Consider the following 26,704-nt stretch of genomic DNA (forward strand, 5'->3'; position numbering starts at 1 on the left):
ATATCACTACTGTTTTATATTAAACTCAGAAAGAACCCACATTATGTATAAAGTGGGAAAACAGTACTCATTAAATAAACTTCTCAGTATATGATGTACTTACTAGGTTAAGACAACACGCTGAGTGCTTTGGAGCACACAAAAATTACGACATTATCTCTATCAAAGTTAAGATCTAATTGGGCACACAAAATATAAGAAATATAAAGGTTATATATCTTCCTCCTATATGAATATAAACGTAAATTTATCACTTGAACATCATTTTGTCTATCCACATTTAAAAAACCATTTTCTCCATCAGCCTAACTGCAGAAATTTGATCAGTTCTTTTGAGAAAACAAAACATTTATTTTATTTTGTTAAGTCTTACCTAGATATCTCAGCTTGGGAATTCTTCTCTCCATCAACAGTGAAAGGAGATGCTCCAGTTAGTAGTTCATACATTAGAACACCTAAACTCCACCAGTCAACTGCCTATAAAATAACAATAATTTCGTTTTATAGAATATTAACTAACATAATATTTTATAAGGAAGAAAAATGAACAAAATAAAGCAATATATTTGGAAAATAATTGAACAAAAAGATTTTGTACATAGCTTTCTGTGCAAGGAGTATGAAATTAACACATGCAAGAAAGACATTTAGAGAACAAATATCCAGGTATCCTCAGAGTAGAAGTTAAACATAGTGAAGTCAATCAAGGTGTGAAAAGTGTTTCAATTATTTCCTAAACTAGTAATGGTTCTCCTTTGGTTAATTTTTTTTAATTTTAAATTTGAAATAAATTTTTAAAATTTTAAGTAAGTGAAATCTTTGGACTTATGATAGGAGAAAAAAAAGTACCAATCAGTATTTTTATTAATTATTCAGCTCCAATAAATACTATGAAAGTACTTAAAGTCAAAGCATAAAAATGAAAAAAAAAATCCCATCTAAAGCTGTTATTTTTTCATAACCACCTAAATCAATTCCTCTTAGAGAACTTATCACATAAATCTAAGAGTCTTCATTTGTGGGAAGCATGAAGAGATCTTAAATAACATAAAATAAAATGTGATCTAAATTGGAAACTAATTAACAAATGCAGGTACCTGAACTAGAAGCATAGCAAATTATATAGAACTTAGAGAATTTTGAGATATTGAAAATTAGTTCTTTCATAATTAGGCAAATCAAGATTTTAATAACTGCCGAATACATGAATTTATACACTAAAATTTTAAACTCGGCTTCCAATTTCAGGGCCAAAGTTTCAGAGAGATGATGCAAAATTTATGAGCCTAGAGCTATTTTAAAAAAATATGTAACAATGACATATAAAACAGGATCAGGTAATCTGAAATCAGGAAAGGAGGAGTCAGAGCCAGGCACAGTAATGAGCACTTCACATACATTATCTCACTTAACTAACTCAAAGTTGTTGAGGTGTTCCATGAATAGGAAAGAATACTTATTGACTAGCTGTATTCTGGATCTCAGGTAAACAGAAATTCTAGGAATAATATAAGGTTTTTCTTTCTCAAAATTTGGTTCCGTTAGGTCTTAGGCAGTAATTATCAAATTTTAACAGTTATAAATTGCTATCAAATTCCCCAATAGTTTCAAAGAATACCGTGAAGCAAACTGAACCAGCAATTCAATTCTTTGATTTCTACAAGCAGTGTTACGGCCATCTGGGACAGGACCCTCAGAATGTTTTGCTGTTAGATTCGAAACCACACTCTTAAAAGGATACAGATCTACAATCAGATTCCTCGTCATGGCCTGAAACCAATTCCACACAAACCTGAAGAACAGGCTTTTAAATATATGATTAACCATTAGCAAGGAGACCAATGATGCTCCATACTTAAGATATCTGGACTGTAGATACGGGATTTTGAAAGAGGATGATGAAGAGCAAAAAATAGTCAGAATTCCTTATTTGAAGAAAGATATTAATAAAGCAAAAGTGTTGAGAAAGAACTGAACAAATCTGTACCCTCTATTATTGGAAGAAAAAATAAGTGACCTAGATTTTATAATATAACTACTTGGAAAGTCTCTTCTGCAATCTTCATTTTGCATATACAAAGGGAAGTGAGAAGGAAAAAAACTCAGCTTTTTCGAGCGCTTAGGAAAGCAAACTTAGATGATCTTGAAGGCAGGATTTTTTTCTTTCTCCAAGGATTGTTACAATGGTTGTTTCTGCTGCAGAGATAATCAACAAAGTCCCCAGTATCTCTACAAAGTTTAAAGCAGAAATTGGGAATAAGAAAATATGAGAGATTCTCTTTTCAATGATCTCTTAGAAAGCAAATATCAACTAAAGGTGAAACATGTCACTATATGTTTCTGTATGTTTTTCTAGCAAAACTCAATAAGGCCAATAAACACTGTCCAAAATCATTCAGCATGACGCAGACAGGAACCACGTGCACAGCTTATGCTTTCAGTGACACTTCTGTATTTCATTCTGGCTCAGTTGTGTCCTAAAGGATCAGATCCCATCAACAGAAAAATAATGATTTCTGTTTTAAACAGAGTTACAACTGGGGCTCTGTTCAAGATATAGACTCTTTTAATGGAAATAAAATAATTATTTGAAGAATTAGTTGATTTTGAGGTTTCCATTAACAAGAATGTTACTCTATAAAACAAAAAATTATACTCACCAATAAAACCAGAAAACACGGAAAGCTAGAATGTCCTAACTTTTATATTACTTTTTTCCTCCAAAACACTAGATATCGTAATGTGTTCATGCATACATAGAATGGAGAGAAAAAAATGCAGGTAAGACAATACCAGAAAGAGGGCTCTGCTGAAGAGGCTGTATCTAAGTTATTAACTAGGATTCTTATTATACAAATCATAGAGATATATCAAGAAGTGTCTAAAATAGAACATACCTTGTCATGTCCTGAATCTCCCCCTCTGACAATATCTGGTGCCATGTATTCAATAGTTCCACAAAAGGAATATGCTCTTTCACCCTTAAACAAACAAACAAAAAGGGATTTGATTTTGAACTAGTATGACAAATCACAAAAGAAGAGTTAATAATACATGTCCGTGGCTGACATATACCACAGCAGCAAAGTAGTGGTAGAACCTACTTGACAGGCCCTCTTCTCACCAGGACAGACCATCACCTATAGAGGATGAGTCCTGGGTAAATGTCCTGTCAGAAAGACTTCCCATGCCTGAAACTCTACCCATCATTCATTCATCCATCCACCCATCCCTCCATCCCTCTATCCATCCATGAATCAACTCATTCACTCTTCTTCTTGTCTGTATGTGTGTATATTTCCATTACTGATCTTTAACCTTTTTTTTTTTCTTTTGAGGAAGATTAGCTCTGAGCTAACATCGGCTGCCAATCCTCTTTTTGCTGAGGAAGATGGGCCCTGAGCTAACATCCGTGCCTATCTTCCTCTACTTTATATGTGGGATGCCTGCCACAGCATGGCTTGCCAAGCAGTGCCATGTCTGCACCTGGGATCTGAACCAGGGAACCCTGGGCCGCCAAAGCGGAATGTGCGCACTTAACTGCTGCACCGCCAGGCCAGCCCTGATCTTTAACCTTTTTTATGCAAGAATATAAATAGTCCCAGTAGGAGAACATGGACTGCCTAATACTTTAGTATGGATGACCTTATTTCCTGATAGGCAAGATGGGGAAAACATTGGGAAACTTGAAGGGGAAAGGAAGACCAAATGCTAGGAAAGGAGCAGAGAACCAATGAAAAAATTCTTCCTCCTTTACTGCCTGGTCTAGGTTTGGCGCTACCAATGGTATGTTTAGTGATGATGAACAAAACTGTCTTTAAAAAAATACTGTCTCTTAAACACAGTTGTTTCTCTTTTGTAAAACTTTAAAAAGGGCTAATTTAATATGTCAACCCGAAAATTAATTTTAAAAACTGAAGTAATTTTTAAACAACCGCGTCATATGACTCATCCCTATGTAATAAAGGACAGTAAATATCTAAATTGCTATGCAGATATATCAAATAGAGAAAAAAAGAATTCCTCTTTAATAACAGACATTCGTGAGGTTCTATCTGAAACTCTTAAAGGCACTTTGGTGTCATTAAAGTATTTCACAAAACTATTTTAGAGGAAGCTTTTTGATTTACACTTCAGTCTTCTTCCACCAGCAACGTTTCAAGAGAAATAAGCATTCCTCTTATTTACCAATTTTAAACATAACGAACACTACTCTAGCAATGTTATACAAGTGGCAGAAGTCCCCTACTTTATTGGCTGCAAGTTAAGCCCAGAGACAACGAATTGTAATGAATTTATTTAAACACTGTGGTCACAAATGTATTAAAACTACTTAATTGTAATACACACACACACACATATATACACACATATAGAAAAATAAAATTAATACGGTTTATGATTCATTTCTTTCTTTTCATGTGCTACACATATTGAAAGATTCCTCCTAGAAACTAAAAGAAATAATTCAATTATGGTTAGATCCACAGAAAATTGTCTTCTCTGTTAGCTGGCAGAAAAAAATGTGTGTACTAGGAAGTATACATCTGTCACTGAATTATTAAAAACTACTACAAAATCAATTTTTTAAAATGCCAAACTTCATAAAACTAAACTGTTTTTAGTTAATACCCTATTTATTATGCAATAGCCCCTTTTAAGCAAAAACCACTGTAGAGCTGACATAAAGAAACACATAAAAATTACTAAATCATAGTACTTATCATTTGATCTCATCTTAAAAGACACCTTCAAAGCATTAGATATAGTGAAAAAAAAATTCTCCTAAACTGGTTTATGAGTAAAATGACATGTTTTAATTTATTACTGTCCTAGAATTTTATTTATTTAGAAAACTAGCCTTTTTAGCAAACAATTTTCATTTCCATTTATAGGCAGATTCAAGTCACAAACCATCTTGAAATTATGCATATTTCCTTCTAAGTATGAGAAATGATTAAATTTTACAAATTGAAAGTCATGAAAATGTGCACTTTCTTCTTCAAAACACTAGATAGTCATAAGTTTACCATAAAAAGGATATGAAACATACGGATCTTACTGATTACTGCCAGAAAGTTCTGATAGTCCCCACCACTTCCCACGTCTTATTTTATCTGACCATGAGAAGAATGCAGCTTAGCGCTTAAATGTCTCGACACAGAGGAAGCTCAGAACCACATCAGGTGCTCAAAGATATCTCCTCCACCTTCTCCACGTGACTTTTGACCTCTCTTTTATTTTAGCTTCTCTGTTTTTCAGGGGGAGGGGTGAGCAGGTAGTGCCTACATTAATAAATAATTGTCTCTTAATTTATAGATAGTTATCTATAATTATTTATTTGATATAAATTCCAGGAGATAGAAAAATTAAAGCTTAAGTGTTGGGAAGTTCCAGTCACTGGGGAATAACCATAAACAAAAATGAAGCATTTCTTAAGTCTCTCTGTTACTTTAACACACTGCCACTTTAGCCCCTTGCAATTCTGTGCTGCTTCCTCTCCCTGTCTCCCAGTGGAAGTGTACTAACTTTTAGTGTGTCAGCCTCAATTTCCTAAGAGGTTATCTTCTATTTGTAAAAATATCCCCAATTTTAACTTTGAATTTGTGTTTATCTGCCCAGGAAGATGCATGTCATCTAGAGTGTACACTGAATGCCTTTCAAATAATTCTACCAAGAAGACGAACTGATGAAGTACGGCAGGGGTAGGTCTCTGGTGGGGGCAGGAAAGATTTCAAGGTACTATTTTATGAACTAAGATATAAAAAGGCTAGGATAACACAGCTAAATTCTATTATGATTATTGTTTACTATTTGTTCAAAATACCTTCAGAGTAATATATTTCTCAAGGAGACAGGCAATCAATCTATCCAGCATTTAAGTCCATGCTATTTAATAAGCAACATCACTTATTAAAGCTACCACAGATTAAAAGATGAGAAAACAGTAAAAGCAGTGTGTGCATCACCCTGGCAGATAACATGGAGCATTCTTGTGCTGACGTGATCACCTGCTCAAGGAGGCTTCACTGTTAGAGAGAAGGATCAGGTAACACTGGACAAAAAGCTGGTTTCTTTCTAAGGAAGAATCCACGTAGGAACTAAACTGCCAAACTCGCAGGCATTTCTCGATAAACACTGGATTAAATCATTCCCAGCTTTTACTTGCCAATATTTTATCCTGATCTTTTCTGCTTAAGATAGCTAAATTTGTGAGCTAAATGTTAAATTATCATTGAAAAGAAGTGTTTTCCTCCATCCCGTATTTTTTCCCATCTAATTTTGATCTCCTCACAACGAATATTTAGAAATGTTTGATTTTTAAAAAAGAAGTAAATATTGCATTGCTAACCATCCAAGACAGCACTCACAAGAAAGAAAGGGGAATCCCTAGGTGAAAGCCATGACGAAGGTGCTAGAAACCAGTGAAATAGGCATACGACCTATGTTGTGGCTGCACAGAGGGAGGGAAGGGAAGTTGTTACAGGTCTCAGCAATCCAGAAGCTTGAGTTTTAATACTTCTGTGAGGACAAAAGATGAGGCCCTCAGCTCAAATGAGGTGGACTGGAACTACCATTCTTGTATAAATCTCAGAACCTAAGAAAGTTGAACCCTCAGTGAAAGCAAAGTCTAGAATAAATTCACCCACTAGTACAGGTTTGTTTCTACCTGGGTCCTAGCCTAAAAGGCAAATAAATGTTCCTCTTGTGATATCAACTCCCTAGGTTTGTGCCTCTTGTAGATTTTGGACCTGAATTTACACTCCCCTCCTCGCCACCCCAACCCCCCCCCCCCCATGAGAAAGTCTGGTCCAAAGCGACAATGCTCTGGAATACATGGCAGAACCAGAGACATCCCACAACATACCCGACCAGGATTCACACAGATAAAGCCCTGGAGCCTCAAATTGACTAAATAAGTGAATTATGCTCCACCAACACAACAAAAAGAAGGATTACTTAAAATACTAGAAAAACAATCTATAAAAGACTAGTATGTTGTAAAAGATGAAAGACATAAAGGAAGGAAAATATCTATAAAACAATACAGCAGCATAGAAAAGATTAGAAGATATGAAAAGGAATAAAATAAAACTATATAAATGAAAAAATATAGTAATAAAAAATAGGCAGATTAAACAGAGTAGACACAACCAAAGAGAGAATTTGTAAACTGGAAGATATGTTTGAGAAAATTATTCTGAATGTTGCAAGGGTCCCAAGCAGACTAGATTACAATATATCCACAGGTGATGAATCTGTATCTATTAACTTGAGTGGTGGTTATAAGAGTGCCTTACAATAATTCACTAATTCACTAAACAAAAGACTTCTGTTTTGTTTTTGTATTTTATTTTACAATAAAAAGACATTTCTTAAAAAACTAGTTCTTTCCTAGGTGTCTTCATACCCAATTAAATTCTCACTGAATGTGCAGGGGAAAAAAAAGGCATTTCAAGACAAAGATACAGTTTACTATTCATTGATCCTTGTTAAAAAGACATCTAAAGACTCTATATGACTCCACTCATAGGTGGAAATTAGTATATTGAGAAGGAGATCTGATCGGTGGTTACCAGGGAAAAGGGGGGGTGGGGGGAGGGTACGGAGGGGGAAGTGGTGTACCCACAACATGACTAACAAAAATGTACAACTGAAATTTCACAAGCTTGTAATCCATCATAACATTAATTAAAAAAAAAAAAAAAAAGACATCTAAAGGATGTACTCCAGAAATAAACTGAACTCAGAAGATAAGAGTACAATGTAAGAAGTAACAGCGAGCAGAAAAACACAGGGAAACATGAAAAAGTCAAAAAATGTATTGAATTTATAAAATGAAAGTAATTACATAATAATGATTAATCTGGGGAAATATAACACAAGGTGGGACTAAAATAGTAAGTAACAATAATATATTAAATGAGATGGATAAGAGAAGTTAAAACATTCTAATGTTCTTGTGGTTGTTGTGAGATCATGGACATAATGGTTAATTTTAGACTCTGTTAAGTTGGTACATAAGTTAAAAATTTCAGGGTAATAACCACTAAAAGAATAGAAGTAGAATCCATGTAACTTCTAGACCACTAGGGGGAAATGAAATAAAGAAATCTTAGTCATTTAAACAGAAGTCAGGAAAGGAAGGGAAAAAGCAGAAAGAAATTATGATAAAGAGAAACACATAGCAAGATAAGAGAAATAAATAAAAATATATCAGTAATTATAATATACAGATTTAACTCACCAGTTAAAAGACAGAAACTCTCTGGATCAAAAACAAAATCCAGCTATATGTTACTTACAAAAGGCACACCTAAAACATAATGACAAAGAAATATTGAAAGTAAAGAGATAGAAAAAGATATGTCAGACCAACACTAACCAATAGAAGGCTGGAGTATTTTTATTAATAGTAGGAAAATGAAATTTCAAGGCAAAAAGGATTATTACAATTATGTAGGGTCATTAAGTAACACTAAAACGAACATTTCACTAGAGAAATAACACTATTCCAAGCCTGAATACTCTCAAAATTTTTTGAAGAGCCTTAAACTATATAAAGCAAAAATGGAGGGATCGTCAAGAAGAAATGGACAAATCCACAATCATAGTGAGCATTTTAACATATTTCTTTTATAACTGACCAATCAAGCAGTAACATAGTGAAGCTATAGAAGATTTGCACAGTTTTCCTGAAAATATACAAAACTTTATATCTAACAGTTAAGAAACACGCAGTCTTTTCAGGTATACATGGCACATTTACAGAAATTAACCATGTAATAGGTCATAAAGCTAATCTCAGATACCAAATAAAATCACGTATATTTTGTTCTCCAAACAGAAAGAATAAAATTAGAACTCATTTACAAAAAGATAATCAAAAGTTCTATGTATTTGAAAACTTAAAAACCCATTTCTAAATAATTCACGGCCAAATGGAAAAACCACAATGAATATGACACTATTAGAATAACAGTAAAAATGCTATATATCAGAACTTGTGAGATACATCTAAAGCTGTTCTCAGAAATTCAATTTTATTAAAAAAGAAAGATTAAATATTAGTAAGCTGGATGTCCAACTCAAAAGTTTAGACAAAGAATATGAAAGAAACTCACACAAAGTAAAAGGAAGGAAGCAGTATGACAACATCATCAAACAGACAGAAAAAATGAGAGGCTTGACAAAAGCTGTTTCTTGGAAAAGACTAATAAAATGGACAAATCTCTAGCAAAAGGATGAAGAAAAAAAGAGGAAACTTACAAACCAATAATAGTAGTAATTTAAAAGGAAACATTACTGCAGTTATAACAAAAAAGGAACTTCATGAAAAAATAAGCAAAGGACTTCACTAGACATTCCTTCAAAAAGTGATGTACAAATGGCCAATAAGCATTTGAAAAGATGCTCAACATCACTAATCATTAGAGAGATGTAAGTTAAAACTACAATGAGATCACCTCACACTCATTAGAAGGACAACTATCCAAAAAGCAGAGTAACAAATATGGATGAGGATGTGGGGAAATCAGAACCCTTGCGCACTATTGGTGAGAATGTAAAATGGTGCAGGTGCTATGGAAAACAGTACGGCAATTCCTTGAAAAATTAAATATATAAGTATCATACAACTCAGCAATCCCACTTCTGGGTAAATATCTGAAAGAATTGAAAGCATGATCTGGAAGAAATACTTGTACACCCCTGTTCACTGCAGCATATTCACAATAGCCAACAAGTGGAAGTAACCCAAACGTCCATTAGTGGATGAATGATACACAAGCTGCGGTATATAAACACAATGGAATATTATTCAGCCTTAAAAAAGAAGGAAATCCTGTCACATTCTACAACATAGATGACCCTGGAGGACACTATGCTAATTGAAGCCAGTCACAAAAAGATACTGCACAATTTCACTTATATTAGGTAACTAAAGTAGTCAAATTTATAGAAACAGAAAGTAGAATGGTGGTTGCCAGGGTTTGGGAAGAGGGAAAAATAGGGAGTTTTTGCTCAGGGTATAGAGTTCAGTTTTGCAAGCTGAAAAAGTTCTTGAGATCTATTGCCCAACAATGTGAATACAGTGAACACTATCGAACTGTACACTTAAAAATGGTTAAGATGGTCATTTTTGTTCCATGTATTTTTTTTAAAGATTCCAAGAATGGAAATCTTAAAAGATTAGTAAATTTGGTTATATTAAAATGTCAAATCTGATAATGGCAAAAATACCATTAAACAAAGTTGAAGACAAGTGAAAGACTTGGAAAAGAAATTCACAAAATAAATCATTATGAAGGATGGGTATCTAGAATATTTAAAGAACTCCAACGAACCAACAACATCAGGAAAAAAACTGAAACACTGATAGAGAAAACAAAGAAACCGAAATGCATCTCAGTAGGAAAATGGATAAACTGGACAATTCACAGAATATCATACAGCAGCTAAAATGAATGAAACAGATTCATATTTATCAACTGGATAAATTTCAAAAATAAGTCAAATAAAAAACAATTTGCAATATGGTATGCCATTTATGTACATTTTAGAAACACAAGCTGATAGTATATATTGTTTATGGATACACACATATGAAGTAAGGGTGCTAAAACAAGATTAAATTCAGTCCACCACCCACTCTGCCTGCACTTATGCAGCTAAATGTTGTAAGAGAAACACAGAATTAGGTTGACCAATTTCACTGTAAATTCATGATCGTGAACTTCAAGCGGGCCTTTAATACTGCCCAACAAATATGCTCCTTTCCTGATCCATTCGCTTTCCCACTGTCTTCACTGCTTATTCTCTCTCTTCTCCTCTCTCCTCCAACCTCCAATGTCTCCTTTCCCTTCCTCACTCTCAGTGAGAAAACAGAAGCAAGGAGAAAAGACCACCTATAAGCTCCCACTACCACTTCTTGTCAGCCACCACATCTGTGCCCAGTAACTCAACTTTCTCCTCTATTTCGAAGGATGAACTGACCAAGTTTCTAGATAAGGACACTTGAGCTTATCCCTCTCAAGGACAGTGTTCCAACAATTTTCCCCTTTCTCTCTTATTTCATTATTATATCTACCCTCACTTCCTTTTCAGGACTGTGCCAACCAGCGTATGACATCTGTCATTTCTCCCACCTAAAAAAAAAAGACCTCGTTTGATCCCACTTCATCCTCTGCCACGCTCTCCATACAATTTCACTATTCCTTTTTACAGAAAACCCCAAGCCTACATTTGTGGATGAGAATATGTCTATTCCCATTCTCTCTCTCCTTAGGTTTAAACCGAGCCAATGCTCAATCTTCAGTCCTCATCTTACTTGACCTAACAACAGTGTTGGACACAGCTGATCATCTTCATCCCTGAAACACTTCTTCACCTGGCTTCCAAGACAACATACTTGCCTCTTTTCTTCCCGACTTCCCAGTGCCTTTTTCTCAAGTCTCCTTTGCTGACTGTTCCTCCTCTCTTTACTCTCTTACTGTTGGAATAGCTCAGAGTTCAGAGCTTTGTCCTTTTTTCTTTTCTATCTATATTTACTCCATTGGTATTCTCATTAATTTTCGTGATTTTAAATATTACTTATATATTGGTAAATTCTAAATTTGCATCTCTAGACGAGACCTCTCTCACAAATTCCAGACTCATGTATCCCACTGCCTATACAACATCTCTGTTTGTACGTCTATTAGACATCTCAAACTCAACCTGTTCAACTGCACTCCTCCAACCACCCAAAACCTTCTCCCCACAGCAGCCCACCCCATATTATTTAATGGCAACTCCATCCTTCCAGCTGCTCTGGACAAAACCCTCAGAGCTACCCTAGATTTCTCTTGTTCTCTCACACCCCGTATCTAACCCATTAAGAAATTTCATTAGCTCTTATGTCAAAATATATTTAAATTCTGACTACTTCTTACAACCTATCCTACTACCCCATGGTCTAAACCAATACCATCTCCTGCTAGGATTAATGCAACAGCTTCCTAACTGGTCTCCATGTTTCTAGACTTTTCCCACTACAGGACTATCATGCTTGGCAAACAGAATTAGCCTTCTAAAATAAGTCAGATCATGTCACTCTTCTACTCAAGACTCCCCAGGGGCTCCCCATTTCATTCAGAGAAGCCAGTCCTTACAACGTCTTCAATGCCCTGCATGCGATCACCTCCACATCCTTATTTCCTACGACTCTGACCCTCATTCATTCTATACCCCAACCTGGCCTCCTCACTGTCCCACAAACAGCCCAGGCACATGCCCATCTTTGGGGCCTTAACACCAGCTGATCCCTCTACTTAGAAATAAAAGGCTTTCCTAAGATATTGATATGACTCATGCTCTCACTTCCTTGATGTCTCTACTCAACTGTCATCTTCTCGGGGAAGGCTTTCCTGATCCTGATTTGAAGGCACAACCTTTTCTCACCCTGATACTTCCTATCCCTCTTGCCTACTGTAATTATCTTCCGGCAACTTACCACTACCCAGCATATTCCACACATATTTTACTTACTTACTAGTTCCTGACACTTAGCATGGTTTTAAATCACTTCCCCTTCTTCCTTAGAAAATAGATAAAAACAATCTATTTATAGATTAATATATTCTATCTATAGATTAATATATTCTATATTAATATAGAATAATGTGACTGCTAAGCATAGCGCTCAAGTCAATAAAAATTATATATTTAAGATGGACAAATGGAATATATAAGAGAAGTTTCTGTGAAAAGAATCTCAATTCAAAAGTTGTCCCTGCTTGCTCAGTGACATAATTTACGTTAAACCTGCCCATTGAACTTGTGCCTTGAACCTGCCTTAAAATAAATAGTATTATGAATAAATCTTACCAGAACTAATAATTTCTACCATAAAAAAGTTATAGAGGGATCTGTGAGGCAGACACCTGAGGACAAAGCTACCTCTGTCCGCCTCTCCCTCCTCCTGTCCAAAGGTAGAGGATCTGCTCTGATATCCGGTGGAAAAAAACTTTACAAACAAATGACTGAAGCTAAGTTGTTAGTATCTGAATACTGTGTGATACTGTTTGAGTAGAGGAAAACTTGGGCAGCGGAAGAAACACTTTTACTGGTTTCTAGATCTCTTGCTTTCCCAACCATTCCATCTCAATGTTTACCTTAAAGTAACTAAAATTATCCTAGAGTCAAGTCAGATTCTGGCAAATGACTGATAGGGCTTATTTACAGAGATGTAATAGGTTCTTTATGAGCAGATGCAAACAAAAAGAATCGTGAACATAAGTCACTACAAGTCAATCAGGAAGGGAGACAGAGGTAACTAAAAAGCTGCCTTGGAGAGTTGGGTTATCTGAATTCCTAATGCAAACATATTCTTTACAGATCCTGAACCTCATCTGGGCATCCTGAGACAGGTACGTTATAACAGCTTAATCCTGCAAATGACATCATTAACTAGGCATTCATTAAAGAAAGCTGTAACAAAACTTTCCTACAAATAAGAAATTAAGGGAGAATAATTTAAGATTCTCATTCATATATTTTAATTTTGCTCTCAGTAATCTGAAATCTGAATTTCTCTTACAAGTAGAAATTGATATTTATATAGTACTTTACACTTTAAAAAGTACTTTCAAGAGCGTTAACTCATTGTGTCCATACGACAATCCTATAAATTAGATAGGACAAATACTATTTTACAGATGAAGAAACTAAGGCTGAGGGGTCAATGACTAAGCGACTTGCCCAATGTCACATACTCAGGAAGCAGAGAACCGAAAAAGGTCCTCTAACTTCAATATGCGTTCATTCCACTACACTAAAATGCCTCTTCAGGGTTTGAAGAATTAATTAATGAATAACACTATCTGAACTGAGCAAAGGTTGCACTTTTCTATTTTTTGGAAAGAGAAAATAGTCACAAATCCATAGCCCTTTTCCTTCTAAGTATAGTCACGGCGGCAGAGGGCTATGATTAAGTCGGCTACCTCTGTGTTAAATACCGGGGATGTTATTTTCATTCTAGTTCTATTTATCTACCTGAGGATTCATGCTAGCAATCTGTTGTGAAATTTCAAACACTCAGTAATTGTGAAAACACAGAATGGATATACCATATATAAGTATAGGGTAATTAATAACACATGAATCTATCATTTTCACATTACTTGTTTATAAATAGGTAAAGAACAGATGCCCTTTTAAAAAATGTTTTTCAAGTCTTCAGTGTTAGAATCATATATCCAATACCTGGCAGGCTGTCTGACTCACGCTAAGAACTCAGCAAACATTTGCTGAACTGTACTCTCAAAAAATCCTAGGAAGGACATAGACTAGCCTGCAGATATTTAGAAATGTCTTCTCAATTCTCAGAATCTCAAGGGATTTATCAAATTCTGTGGTTGAGAAAAGAATATATCAGTAAAAGTATCAGATTTGGAAAGTAAATCATATAAAGGATTTTGGGGGGTCAGAGGTGCAAAGTAGCCTGCTTTGGGGCTTCTCACGTTACCGGCTTAGGATTTGGCTGTGATCGGGAATGCTAAATCAGTTACAACTAGTACTTCTGCCATCCATCTTCCAAAACCTGGTCCCTATTCTCTTCTCTCCTTTTTGAGTGCATCCCTGAGTTACTCCTTTAGTTTCACTCGTAGGGGTTTAGTGAGGAAGCAACAGGAAACGCATTTCATGTCACATTTTGCTGAAGTTGCTACTAAAATTTTTACAAAGGAGAAAAAGTTTTAAAAAACCAAACTTTGAAGTAAGTTCCTCAAAAATTCATCTATTCTATAAGTATGATTTTTTTATCAAAGATAATCAATATACTGTTATAACCACAGCTTCATGAAGGCAGACATCATTTCTGTTTTACTCATCCTTGTACTACCCAGTAAGTAGCAGAGTAGAGGCAGTCAAGAAATATTTATTGAATAAGTGAACTGAATGAAAACAGATATGATAAAAAACTGGGATCCTTAGTTTTTATAATTTCAGCACTTATCTAATTCACCTAGGACTGCTTTGGCAATGTTCCAAAAAGCAAATAATCAGAAATAGATACATTTAATTTGGAACTCAAGAATGATGCCTTTTATAACAACAAAGTCCTTTACCACAGAAATTTTACTTTACTACAAAAAAAAATTTCTACTACAAAAAATGTTTACTTTTACTACAGCCCTTTCCTACAAAAATAATAATCCTGCTTCTTTTTGCTCGTATAAATGAAAACAACAGCAAGATTATCAAGAATTAGGTCTACTAGATACTTGTCATTTTTGTCAAGCGAAGTCATCACAACATGTCCTACTTTGTAATTATAATGTAAACTGCAGGTTCTTCGTTTTGTTCATTCTCTATGGGCTACCATCTAAGCCATAATTCTTCGAAAGGCCCCAAAGGCTTATTTAAATCTTTCAGTTATATTTTATGGGGAAAGTTAAATGCGCAGTTTTGTTTTAAACCGTGGAATTCTGATACATCAATTAAAGGTTTACTGAAATTTCAACAGGATGGTTCAATGGTGATTTTAAACTAAAAATCTTTATAATCATTCATGTCAAAATGTTCCTCCTGGCAAACCTGCACAGAAATCCATAATCCATATGGTACTATCCCATTAAATGCTTATTCTATAGATAATTTTTCATCATTGTTTACATTCTGTTATTACTAACTTCAAATTAAAATATAATACTCACTTCATCAGCCACAAACTCCTTACTCAGACCAAAATCTGTCAGCACCACATGGCCATTAGAATCAAGTAGAATATTCTCAAGCTTAATGTCACGGTATATAATCCCCAACTGCAAAAACAAACAAATACACATTTTAAAACAATTTCCAAAAAATAAGTTAGGAAAGTCTTTCCTATCTACCTTGAAAACAAACCAAAGAAAGGCATTCTCCTGCCCAAGATGCTGTAAGAGCTCTTAGTCACTGGCGGGGGCAAATGTAAATTCCTTCATCTGGGGCTTCATCTGCTGGGTTCTCTGGACCTCTCTAATCATGCTTCATTCTCTGTGTAATGAAGGTCCATTCCTGTTGGACCAGCTTCTGTATGGTCTCCCTGTTGACTACTGCTTCTTCCTGTCTCTATTCTTGGTCTATTTCATCCTCACTCCAGATGATCTTCAGGTGCTTTCTTAGCCAATTCATGTCCATCACTTCCTATTGGCTTCAGAAGGCTTTCCTGACTACAAGATCCCACGCTGGTCATTTTCTTGTTTTTATTCCTACAGCACTTATATTTACGTTGTACTTACCTAAAAATAACTGATATTTTCTAGGTATTTCCTGTTTGTCTTGATATAACCATATGCTAACTCTGTTTTTCACTTTTTATGCATTTATCTAGTATCTAGCATAGTGTCATGTGTCAAATAGGTCATTAATAAAGGCTTGTTGAATAATGGGTTCCTAAACATAAAGGTTGAAGACCCTAAGTTAATTTTAGTTGATCTTTAGTTCTAAAGAAGCAAAGTAAATCAATTAGGTAATATTTATATATCTTTTCATTTTGTTTTGCATGTAAGTTTTATAGTAAAACACTTCAGCTATTACTTCAGCTATACAACATAAATAAATGCACCCAAGTCATGTAAGAAATTCTTGATATATGTGAATTCCATGTTTCATGTTATGTCAGCCTGAATTAAATGTTTTTAAACTTAGAAACACTGCCTTCCTCAAGACTAAGTATACGAAAAAGCAGATTCTTAATAATCTCTTAAGATTGAAATAAAAAATTACACAAGGTAAAATACTAGGCAATTTTCTCCCAAGAACATCAGTGTCCCACAAGAAAGAGAGGAAGGACGACATCTATAGCCTACTGCACAGACATCTGACTTGAAGCATTACAAGCATCTAATAAACAGTGGGATTTTGTATTTTTTTAACAACTTTTTTGGAAAAGATCTTAGGAACAAATCATTTACCGTCTGCTTTACCTCATCACTTCCAAGTAAACTCCCATTCTCGTCTCTTCCTGGGAAATCCGCTGTTAGTAGCTATATGAAGATTAGGACTACTGGCTTTGTGGTATACTTCTCTGTATTCATCTTTTCAGGGTAGTAACATTAAGAGAAACTTAGCTGAGATCTGATTTGCTATATTACTTTCAATCCATGTCAATTACATTTACATAATGTTTCTGATTACCCTGTTTTAATAATGCATTTTCATAGATTTTCCTTTAATAAACAGAATTAACAGAATTTAAGGCTTTCACACAAATTAAAAAGTGAATTCACTAGCTCACCCGTCGGAGCCTTGTATTTTGTTTTTACTCTGCTATTTATGGTGATTTCCACTATCATTTTTATATTATAAAAAATTACATCTAACACCCATCTTTTCAGGCTTGTCCTGGGCCCAATTTGGTTCACGTACGGAGAAGTCCTGACTACTTTTATATCCCACAAAAATGATCACAGGCATGAAGCTTGTCACTACACTGACTATTCTATCAAAGGGGATCCAGCTGTCCCCACCCCTTCAGCGCAGCTCCCTACCTTATGGCTCCTGTTTCCTTTCTCCCCATGGCCTTGCAGCCCTGCCCCCTCGGCTTTTTCTGTTTCCCTCCTGTTCTTACACGTTTTTCAATCACTCCTCTTAAGATTCCTATTCCGAATCCCACCTCCCTCAACCTGCCCAGTCTTGTTTCTACTCTGGGTTAAATCTACCCTTTTCTTGATCCCCTCCTTCTTTTCTTCTATCTTCTCATCATCTTTTCTCACAGCCTCTCTCATCCACTGCCTCCATCCCGCAATTCTAATCTCCCTTCCCCTTTAAAAACTTCATCCTTCTTCCTTGCCTTTTTCCTTTAGTTCTCTCCATTCTTTTCTATGCTCCGTAATCAGCACTTTCATCTCTGTTTATCTGTAACCTAGTGTAGGATCTGAATACATGACAAAGAAGAACAGAGGCTTTATGACATACCTGTGTCATCCTAATTTACTGACCCAAGTCATGCTGATCTCCTTATGGTCTCGCACACTTTTGATAAAAATTACTCTACTAGCACCTTCTTTGGCTGAGGAAATGCACACAAGCCTAGTCGACATGATGATTGTTTGCTTCTACAATAACGCTTCTTCATTACGTTAAAAAAAATTTTTTTAGTCAAAAGTTTTTGTATCAAAATTAATAGTACCTGAAATATTTTTTTAAAACTTTACACTGATTATATTTATAAAGCTTAAACAGCATCATAGACATTCATTCCACTTAAAGTATTTAGTGACTGCGTTCCTGCTACATGGAGGCAATGGAGGAGGCGGGGGGAAGAGGGGGCAAGACAGGGCCTCAGAGACAAAACAAATGGGAAAGAGAGCCAGGGTGGGAGAGGGGCATAGGTGGGGAGCGTAGGTAGGTGTTTCTTTCAAATAACGCATGTTCTCCAACCTGATCCGGAAGTACACCTGAAGATGTGCAGGCAGATTCTGCAGTGGGGTAAGTCACAATGAATGAAATACGTATTATGACTTGTGGTTTCATCTTAAAGGTTATTTTAAGAATGAAAAGCTTTTATTCTAATGATACTTTGTAATATGCATTAGGAGTTTCCATGAACAAAACCAAAAAAATTGCTCAGGTTCTACATTTTTGATCTGCACCACAGGAACTACAAGGGGAAAGCAGAGTTTTAAAAAGGGAACTATGAAATTGAGAAAATTGGTAACGGTCTATAAGTGTGCTTTCACAACTCCACTAAGACAATGACATGTAAAAGCATTAGCTCTTTCAGCTCCATCGTTACCTCATTTAATAGATTTTTCAAAAAAAGAAATCCCAAAGATTAAGCATCTTACCTTGTGGAGATGTTCGAGGGCGAGCACAATCTCTCCAACGTAGATCTGCACCTCGTGCTCTGTGAAACGCTCTCTTTGAGAAAGATGGGTAAAAAGTTCTCCACCATTTATATAATCTAAAAATGAAATATATTTGTTCTTTCTTTGACTTATATTCATAAACCAAAAGAAGTATTTCCCTTTAATTTCTTTGGATTAACCATAAGACCCCGATTTTAATATTTTTTTCTACAACTCTTAGTATATAGTATACAGTTTCATATACAATATGTGACTAAATTCATATAGTAATACAGTCTCATAAGATAAGGACTACCCTAAACCACAATCAAATGAATTTGCATAGAGTATTGCCATTAAAACTATTACATGAAATTTGCATGTTTAAATACATTTCCCCAAACACAGCATATCAGAAGCCTCTGCCATTGGCGTATAATACTTAACTTGCTGGGGAGTACCAAAACATCAGCCACGGTGATAACTAAAACAAAAATGAAGTGAATAAAACACAAACAAAAATCCAAAAGGCCTTCCTTTGTAACAGCTGCCAGCCACCATATTTCAGCAGATTCCTTACTTTCCACAGCTGTCTCTGCGCCCTTCCCAAGACGCACATCAGGCAGCAGGTAGCCAGCCTTCTTACTGCTCCATGTAACCCAAAGCCAAAGGAGGAAATCATGGCCCAATCTAAACACCTGACACTAGAAATTTACCATTTCCCTTTCAATCTGCCCTATTTATCCCAAGAGGAATAATGAAAGACAAAAAGGCTACAGTGAGACATAAATAAAGGAGCTTGGAAATAAGATAATAAAATAATAAAAAACAACAATACAGTATGTTCACAATTGGCTCTAACAAGACATTTATTGATAAACTGACAATAGTTTCATCAGAAACTAACCACTGCTACATTAACACACAATATTTGTGTGTCAGAAACATACACCTAGAAAATAGTCACAAATGTTGTTTAAAGCCTCTCTCCTAAAAAATTTGAAAGCACATATCCCATGTATACTCACTTGTCAAGTTTACCACAATTTGATAAAAGAACAAAGAAAAATCTTCATGAACTCAGAAATTTTTGTTTTATCTTGCCCATTTAACTTTAAATTCCAAAAAGCAGATGCAACAGAATGAAGGAACTCTAATAGCTGGGTATTTTGCAATATATTTTACAAAACACATGCCAGCAAAAAGCACTGCCCTTCTAAGGCTTCTGTATTTTGCCAAGGGGTTTTAATTATATCTTAACACAAAGCTAATTATTAAAAAGGTGTAAAGGAACAGAGCATTCTTGCAAACTAACAATGAATTTTTTCTATCTTTAAGTAGTTATTTACTTAACCCTAATACTGACATTTATGCATAAATGCTTTCCATAGTTAGCGATGACACAGAAATAGGCACCCGTAGGTCAGCTGACCAACTGACAAACTCCTACCCATCCTTGAATATCCTACTCAATTATCTGTAAGAACTTCAGAGCTCTCTGTTCTTATGAACTACCTCTCCCTTGGGGAAAATCTCTGAGTCACTGCCCTGGAGTTGGGAGCGAGGACAATGGCCCACTTCTCTTGGAGTGACACTCCTGCTTTATTGGCAAGGTGCTGGGTGAGGGCAGCAGTCTCTGGTCTTCTCACCTTGACTCTACCAGCCTGGAACCTCCACTGTACAAATGAAATGGGGCGCGGGCATCAGAGCTCCATATTCTCAACCTGCCACACCTAGAACAAAGCTTCTTCCCTTTGAGCAGGGGCTGGGAGGAGGAAGGGAGCTCCCAACTTCTCAGCCACGTCTGCAAGGAATTGAGCCTGTATAACACAGAGCTGAGGGGATGGGAAATGCTGGTGGCCTGCAACCTCCTCATGAGATACTGTATCCCTTAACTGGGAGCTGAGAGGACAGGGAGCCACACCTACCCAAATGGAGCTTCTGTCACACAGGCAGCAGGTCATGGCTCAAGTGCCACCCACTTTTGCTGTTCTTACTGAGATGTAGTAGATTTTCTTGAATAAATGTTGCTTCATTTGCTATACACCCACACATAGGCCAACTTCCAGAGATTTAAAAAAATTTTTTTTAAATAACTTTTACCACTTATTAACTGGTTGATTCCCTGCATAGCAGGCCCATGGAGCTCCTCACATTGCCATACCAGGAGAGAGATCTCTGATGCTTTCTTAAATTATTAATTTGAGGGCATTCTTGTATATTGTGGATACAAGTCCTCTGTCAGGTACATGTACGGAAAATACTATCTTTGAATCTGTGGTTTGCCTTTAATTTCCTTAAAAGTGTCTCATGATGAGCAGAAAATGTTTAATTTTGATTAGTTCTTCTTTTTTTCGGTTAGCGTCTTGAGGAGTCTTTGCCTACCCCAAAGTTATAAAGATATTCTCCTAAGATTTCTTCTAAAAGCTTTATACATTTAACTTTTATGTTTAGGTCCATCTGTTTTGAATGAATATTTGTGTACAGAGCAAAGTAAGGGTTGAGATTCACTTTTTCCCATACAGATATGCAGTTGTTCCAGCACCATTTGACGCCTTTCCTCACTGAATTGCTTTGGCGCATATGTCAAAAATCAAATGACCACATAAGTGTGGGTCTATTTCTGGAGTCTCTATTTTATTCTACTGATCTGTACGTCTCATACCATACGTCTTGGCTACTGTAACCTTATAGTAAGTTTGAAATCAGATAATTTAAGCCTTCTACATTTGTCTTTCTTCTTTAAGACTGGACTGGCTCTCCTAGTTCCTTTGTATTTGCACAGAATTTTAGAGTCAGTTCGTCAATCTCTACAAAGAAACTACCGCCTGGATTTTGATTTAGATAGTTTTGCATCTATAGTTGAATTTACAGAGAACTGACATGTTAACAATATTGAGTTTTCCAACCCATGAATATGGTGTATCTCTCTATTAATTAGGGTTTCTTGAATTTCTCTCAGCAATGTATTATAATTTACAGAGCAAATTTTTTCCCAAGTATTTTATGTTTTTAAAAAAACTGTACTGTAAAATATATTTTAAAATTTCATTTTCTAGTTGTTTGATGCCAGTATATAGAAATATAATTGCTTTTTCATTTTTATTTTGAAACAATTACCAATTTACCAAAATTGTAAGTCTAGTACATAGAACTTTTTTGAACCACTAAGTTGCCAACCTGATATCCCATCACACATATACTTTCATTTGTATTTCATACCACAACATAATCATCTAAAAAATCAGGAAATTAACATGAGTATATTATTACCATCTAACCCTCAATCCTAAATTCAAGTTTCCCTAGTTGTTCCCAAAACACCTTTTACAGCAAAAAGTCCCAGTTCAGACTCAAATGTTAACTTTAGTTCACATATCTGTTTTCTTCAGTCTATAACAGCTCCTTAGCCTTCCCTTGACACTTTTGAAGGTTACAGGCTTGGTAGCCTGTCCACAATTTGAGTTTGTCTGACGTTCCTCCATGATCATATTCAGGTGTGCATCACTGGGAGGAAAATCGTAGAAGTGACACTATGTTCTTGGTGCATCCTCTCAGGTGGTACACGGTTTCAATTCACACTAATAGTAATGATTTTCACTTGACCATTTGATTAATGCAGTATCTCCTCGGCATGTCAACCATAAACTTACCTACCTCACCTTTGTAATTAATAAGTTAATACTGGAGAGGTACTTTGAAACTGTGGACCTATCCCAACCCAAATCAAATATTTAGTTTATTCACTTATATCTGAATGGATTCACAGTTTCGTCTTTTATTTAATGGGTTAAAATTCCCCACTATCATTTATTTTTGATTTTGGGAATGTGGTTCTTACTCATAAGGCATGGCTCTTCTAGAAGTCTGATGAAAATCTTGTGGTGTTTACCAAGTCCCTGGCCCTTGGGAGGAAGTGAACTCCAAATTCTGTCTCCCCTGAGGCTGGAGATGCCGAAATCTTTACTCATCTCTTTCAACCTTCCCGTTACTGCTTCTGTCTGGGCTACTTAGAGTCTCACCCCATGTGTTCACAGTTGAGAAGTCAGCTGATCCACACAGATTTGTGAACTACCTCACTTGTGACTCCCTTCTTTCCAGGAACCCTCTCCTCCACAATTCACAGCCACTCTGTTAGCCCCAAACTCTAACTTTGGACTCCTCACCCTTGTAAGACTGCCACTTCTGGACTACATTTTGACCTATTATTTTGCACATCCTTGGAAGTAAATATTTTCAATAGCTAGAAACACAGGTCTTTGGTGTCAAAAAGTCCAAAAATCCGAGCTATGCCATTTATCCGTTGTGACTTTGCGCAAGTTGCTGAAACTCTTTGAACCTAAAACAATTTTTATAAAAGCAGGACAATATATCTTCTGAGGGTTTGCTCATTTCATTCAATAGATATTTGAGCCCTTATAAACCTTCTAGGCACAACACACACAGCAGTGAACAAAACAGACCATAACCTCCATCTAGTGGAGCTTGTAGTTCAGTGGAGAGAGAGAAACGTAAGTAATCAGATACCATTAACATGTTGGAAGGTGATGACTGTTATGGAAAAGACAGCACAGATAAAGGCAGATAGGGAGTGCCGGGGAGAGGCGAGGAATGCACTTTAATAAGCAGGGGTCAGTGCATGGCGCACCAAGGTGACTTTTGAGGAGACTTTAAGAAGATGAAGACATGAGCTAAGCAGATATTTGGGGATCAACTGCTCCTGGCAGACATAACCAAGTACAAAGACCCTGAGGCAGGAGGGGGCCTGGTGTATCTGAGGATCAGGAAGGAGGCCAGCGTGGCTAGAACAGAATGAATGAGGGAGAAGTAGTAGGAGAGGCAAGGTCACAGAAGTACTGAGTTAGGGCATTCGGCAGCTTGTGGATGGCCTTGCTGACCATTACTGGGGCTGTTCTGTATGCCACGGACTGCACAACATATTGTGATCGAGTGAAGAGTGGCTCCTGGAGCGGGGCAGCACAGAGGTTCTGGCCACTGTAAGGATTTGACCTTTTATTCCAAATGAAATGGGATGCCTCTGGAGGACTGTGGGTAGAAAAGTGGTATAAGACTCGCATTTTAATAGGATCGATGACTCTGGCTGCTGTGCCAGGAACAGCAAGGGTGAAAATAAGGAGACGATTTGCCATAAACAAGTGAGAGGTGATGGTGGGAGGAAGGTGGGCAGCGGTGGTGGGAAGGATCCAGCCCGACCTGAGCACCTGAGATGGAGCTGGTGTTACCTGAGGGGGCAAGGCTGCAGGAGGCATAGGTTTGGAACGGATGATCAAGAGTTCACTTTTGGATCTGAGGAATGCAGTGTCTGACAGATAGTAAAAGCTCAATAAACGGTAGTTACCATTATCGCCACCATCATCTTGAATTATACATTCTAAGACTACTAAGAGGTCCAAGAGAGCCCTTCTGGAACCTTTTCAGGAAAAGGAAGATAGATTTCTTATGGTCAGAATCCCACCATTAAGAGGATGTTCCATGAACCATCCTGAAAGTGCTTCATGTCAATTCCTTGAAATCCTGTGCAGTTTTTTCAAGGACCTGTAGGCATATGAGCATTCTTCTGAGAAGAGAGGATCCACAGCTTCCCAAGGAGTCGTAAGCCAAAAAAAGTTTAAGGAACATCACTCTAAAGACAGCATTATAAATTTGAATGGAAAAGTCCCTATCAAATCTCTTCACAAACAAACCAACCAGTGCTGACTGCCAGCAATGGAAACGTCTGTGAGGAGTGCCCGGCAGCTCGCCGTGCACCGGTAACTTCACCATCACAGCACATGCACCCGGCACTGCTTCTCCTGAGCACTGAGATGGCCTCCCTCTGACTCCTGCCCTTGCTCGGCAGAGCTGTCCTGGAGGTTATTTGTATTTAGAATTGGACTGGTGAGGTTCAGAGCTTAAAAAAGTGAAATGGAGCAAGGGGTTTTCATTTTCAACAGGATCTCTGACTACTGAGGATGTGCTGGAACGGCACCTCTGGTGTCTTTACACCTCTGTTTATCAGGAGATCTAGCAACTCTCTTAGGGGAAGGTTGGGACTTCCCTTAAAACTAAGACCAACTCAGGCAGAGAAAGAGCAAATAAAACAAAACTTAGAAAAGATCATAGGGATATTATTAAGTGTGAGCTGATTTATAAAATTTTTATCCTCTCGAAAGAGAACACTGGGATCAGGAATGCAGGCAGACTCTGGGATAGAGTTAGCAGTGGCATAAATATGGTCAGTGACTTCATGAAAACCCAGATCCTTACTGACATCTGAGAGGGAGATTCTTCTCAGCTTTCTAACTCAAGGAACTCCTTCCCCCTGCCTCCATCCTTTTCCAGTTGGGCATAAATCACCTTTCTTCCTATGAAAGACTTATTTAAAAGCTCAGGCTAAATAAAGCACCTGAATGGAAACTGTCTACTTCTAGAATTATTTAAGGTCCACTCTGCCTGGTGGGCTCTTGGTCCATGCCAACTTGTCTACCCTGAATAACTTTCCTGCCAAAATTATGGATTCATTAGATTTCTAGAAATTAGATTTCTCAAGTCTCTGCCAATTTCTTCCACAACAAACTGCAAGCATGAGGATTTTATTTTTTAAACCAATGCTGACTGTTTTTATTCTCTTTATGATAGGAAAACTGCCAGAAACAGCATGAGAATATTCAGGGTTTTTTTTTTTCCTGCTTTTTCTCCCCAAATCCCCCCAGTATATAGCTGTACATTTTAGTTGTGGGTCCCTCCAGTTGTGGCACATGGGACACCACCTCAGCGTGGCCTGACGAGTGGTGCCATGTCTGCACCCAGAATCCAAACAGGCAAAACCCTGGGCTGCCGAAGCAGAGCGCACAAACTTAACCACTCAGCCACGGGGCCAGTCCCTCAGTTTTTATTTCTATTCCAGAGGCTTTTTGCCTCTGTGGACATACGATGAAAATGGACTAAGTGGTGTTGACTCAATATACACTCCTGCCTACTGCTGTTTGCATAGAAGCAGCATCTTAATAACCCTAGTTGTCAGGGTAAGTGGGAAAGGGCTGCTGACAGATAAGAACTGAGTGATATAAAACAGGGTTTGGGCTGCCCTCCTTTAAAATCTGTGTCTTAACACAGCTCACTGCTTTTGAGACTAGACAAAGCTGTAATGACAGAAGGAGATACTGGGCATTCTGTATGTGCCTGTTCTATTTAGATATGATAATGAGCTTGATCCTCGTAAACAATGCTCTGAGGTAGGTACTATTATAATAGTATAATCCCCAGAGAAAATCATTAGTCTGTAGAGAACAGTGAAACTCAGAGAGGTTAAACAAATGATCCAGAGTTGGATATCCTGTGACTGGGAGAAGAAGGATTATGAACATGGGCAGTCTGACTCCAAAGACAGTGACTTGTTAGGCTGTATCAGAATTGTCGTTTCCTCACTCCCAACACGGGTTTACTGTCACTTACTGGGAGCAGCCTCATCAGGCAGGTGGTCTTGCTAATTCCTGTCAGAAAAACTGCCTTAAGATCAACTGTTCTGTCCTTCAAATATTTAAATGGCTTAGAGCCAATAATTCTATATATTTGGTCATATAATTTTGCTATCTTACAGGCTTTTCCCAATTTAAGTTTTGGAGGGCTCATCAGAATGCCACGGTACTCAAAAGTAGACATTCTAAGGGGGCTATACTGAGATTTTATTTTTTAATGGACACAGTAAACAATGAATTTCAATCTTTTTTGAGAGAAGGCTAAGCTAAAATTATCACTGACATATTTATGGCACAGAACTTAAGAAAGCCCATTTACCTCTTGTAGGAGTAGACCCAGGGCTGTTTTCTCAAAAGAAGTGCTTGGCCTTGCCTGTAGGAATATCTACAGCCTTGCAGAAGGCTTCTTAATTT

General features: G+C 36.8%; 1 protein-coding gene across 5 annotated transcripts in view; it reads right to left on the reverse strand.

Moving 5' to 3' along the window:
• Nucleotides 1-26,704, reverse strand: part of RPS6KA5 (ribosomal protein S6 kinase A5) — a 192,185-nt gene that overhangs the window by 70,345 nt on the left and 95,136 nt on the right. For all 5 annotated transcript variants that reach the window (XM_070514200.1, XM_070514199.1, XM_044774212.2 and 2 more), the window contains 4 exons: nt 18,813-18,928; nt 15,696-15,803; nt 2,898-2,981; nt 374-477 (listed from right to left, as the gene is read on the reverse strand). In XM_070514200.1, coding sequence (XP_070370301.1) covers nt 374-477; nt 2,898-2,981; nt 15,696-15,803; nt 18,813-18,928 — 412 coding nt within the window. The remainder of the gene's footprint in view (nt 1-373; nt 478-2,897; nt 2,982-15,695; nt 15,804-18,812; nt 18,929-26,704) is intronic.

This window comes from Equus asinus, chromosome 7 (genome assembly GCF_041296235.1).
Source record: "Equus asinus isolate D_3611 breed Donkey chromosome 7, EquAss-T2T_v2, whole genome shotgun sequence".
Taxonomy (NCBI): Eukaryota; Metazoa; Chordata; class Mammalia; order Perissodactyla; family Equidae; genus Equus; species Equus asinus.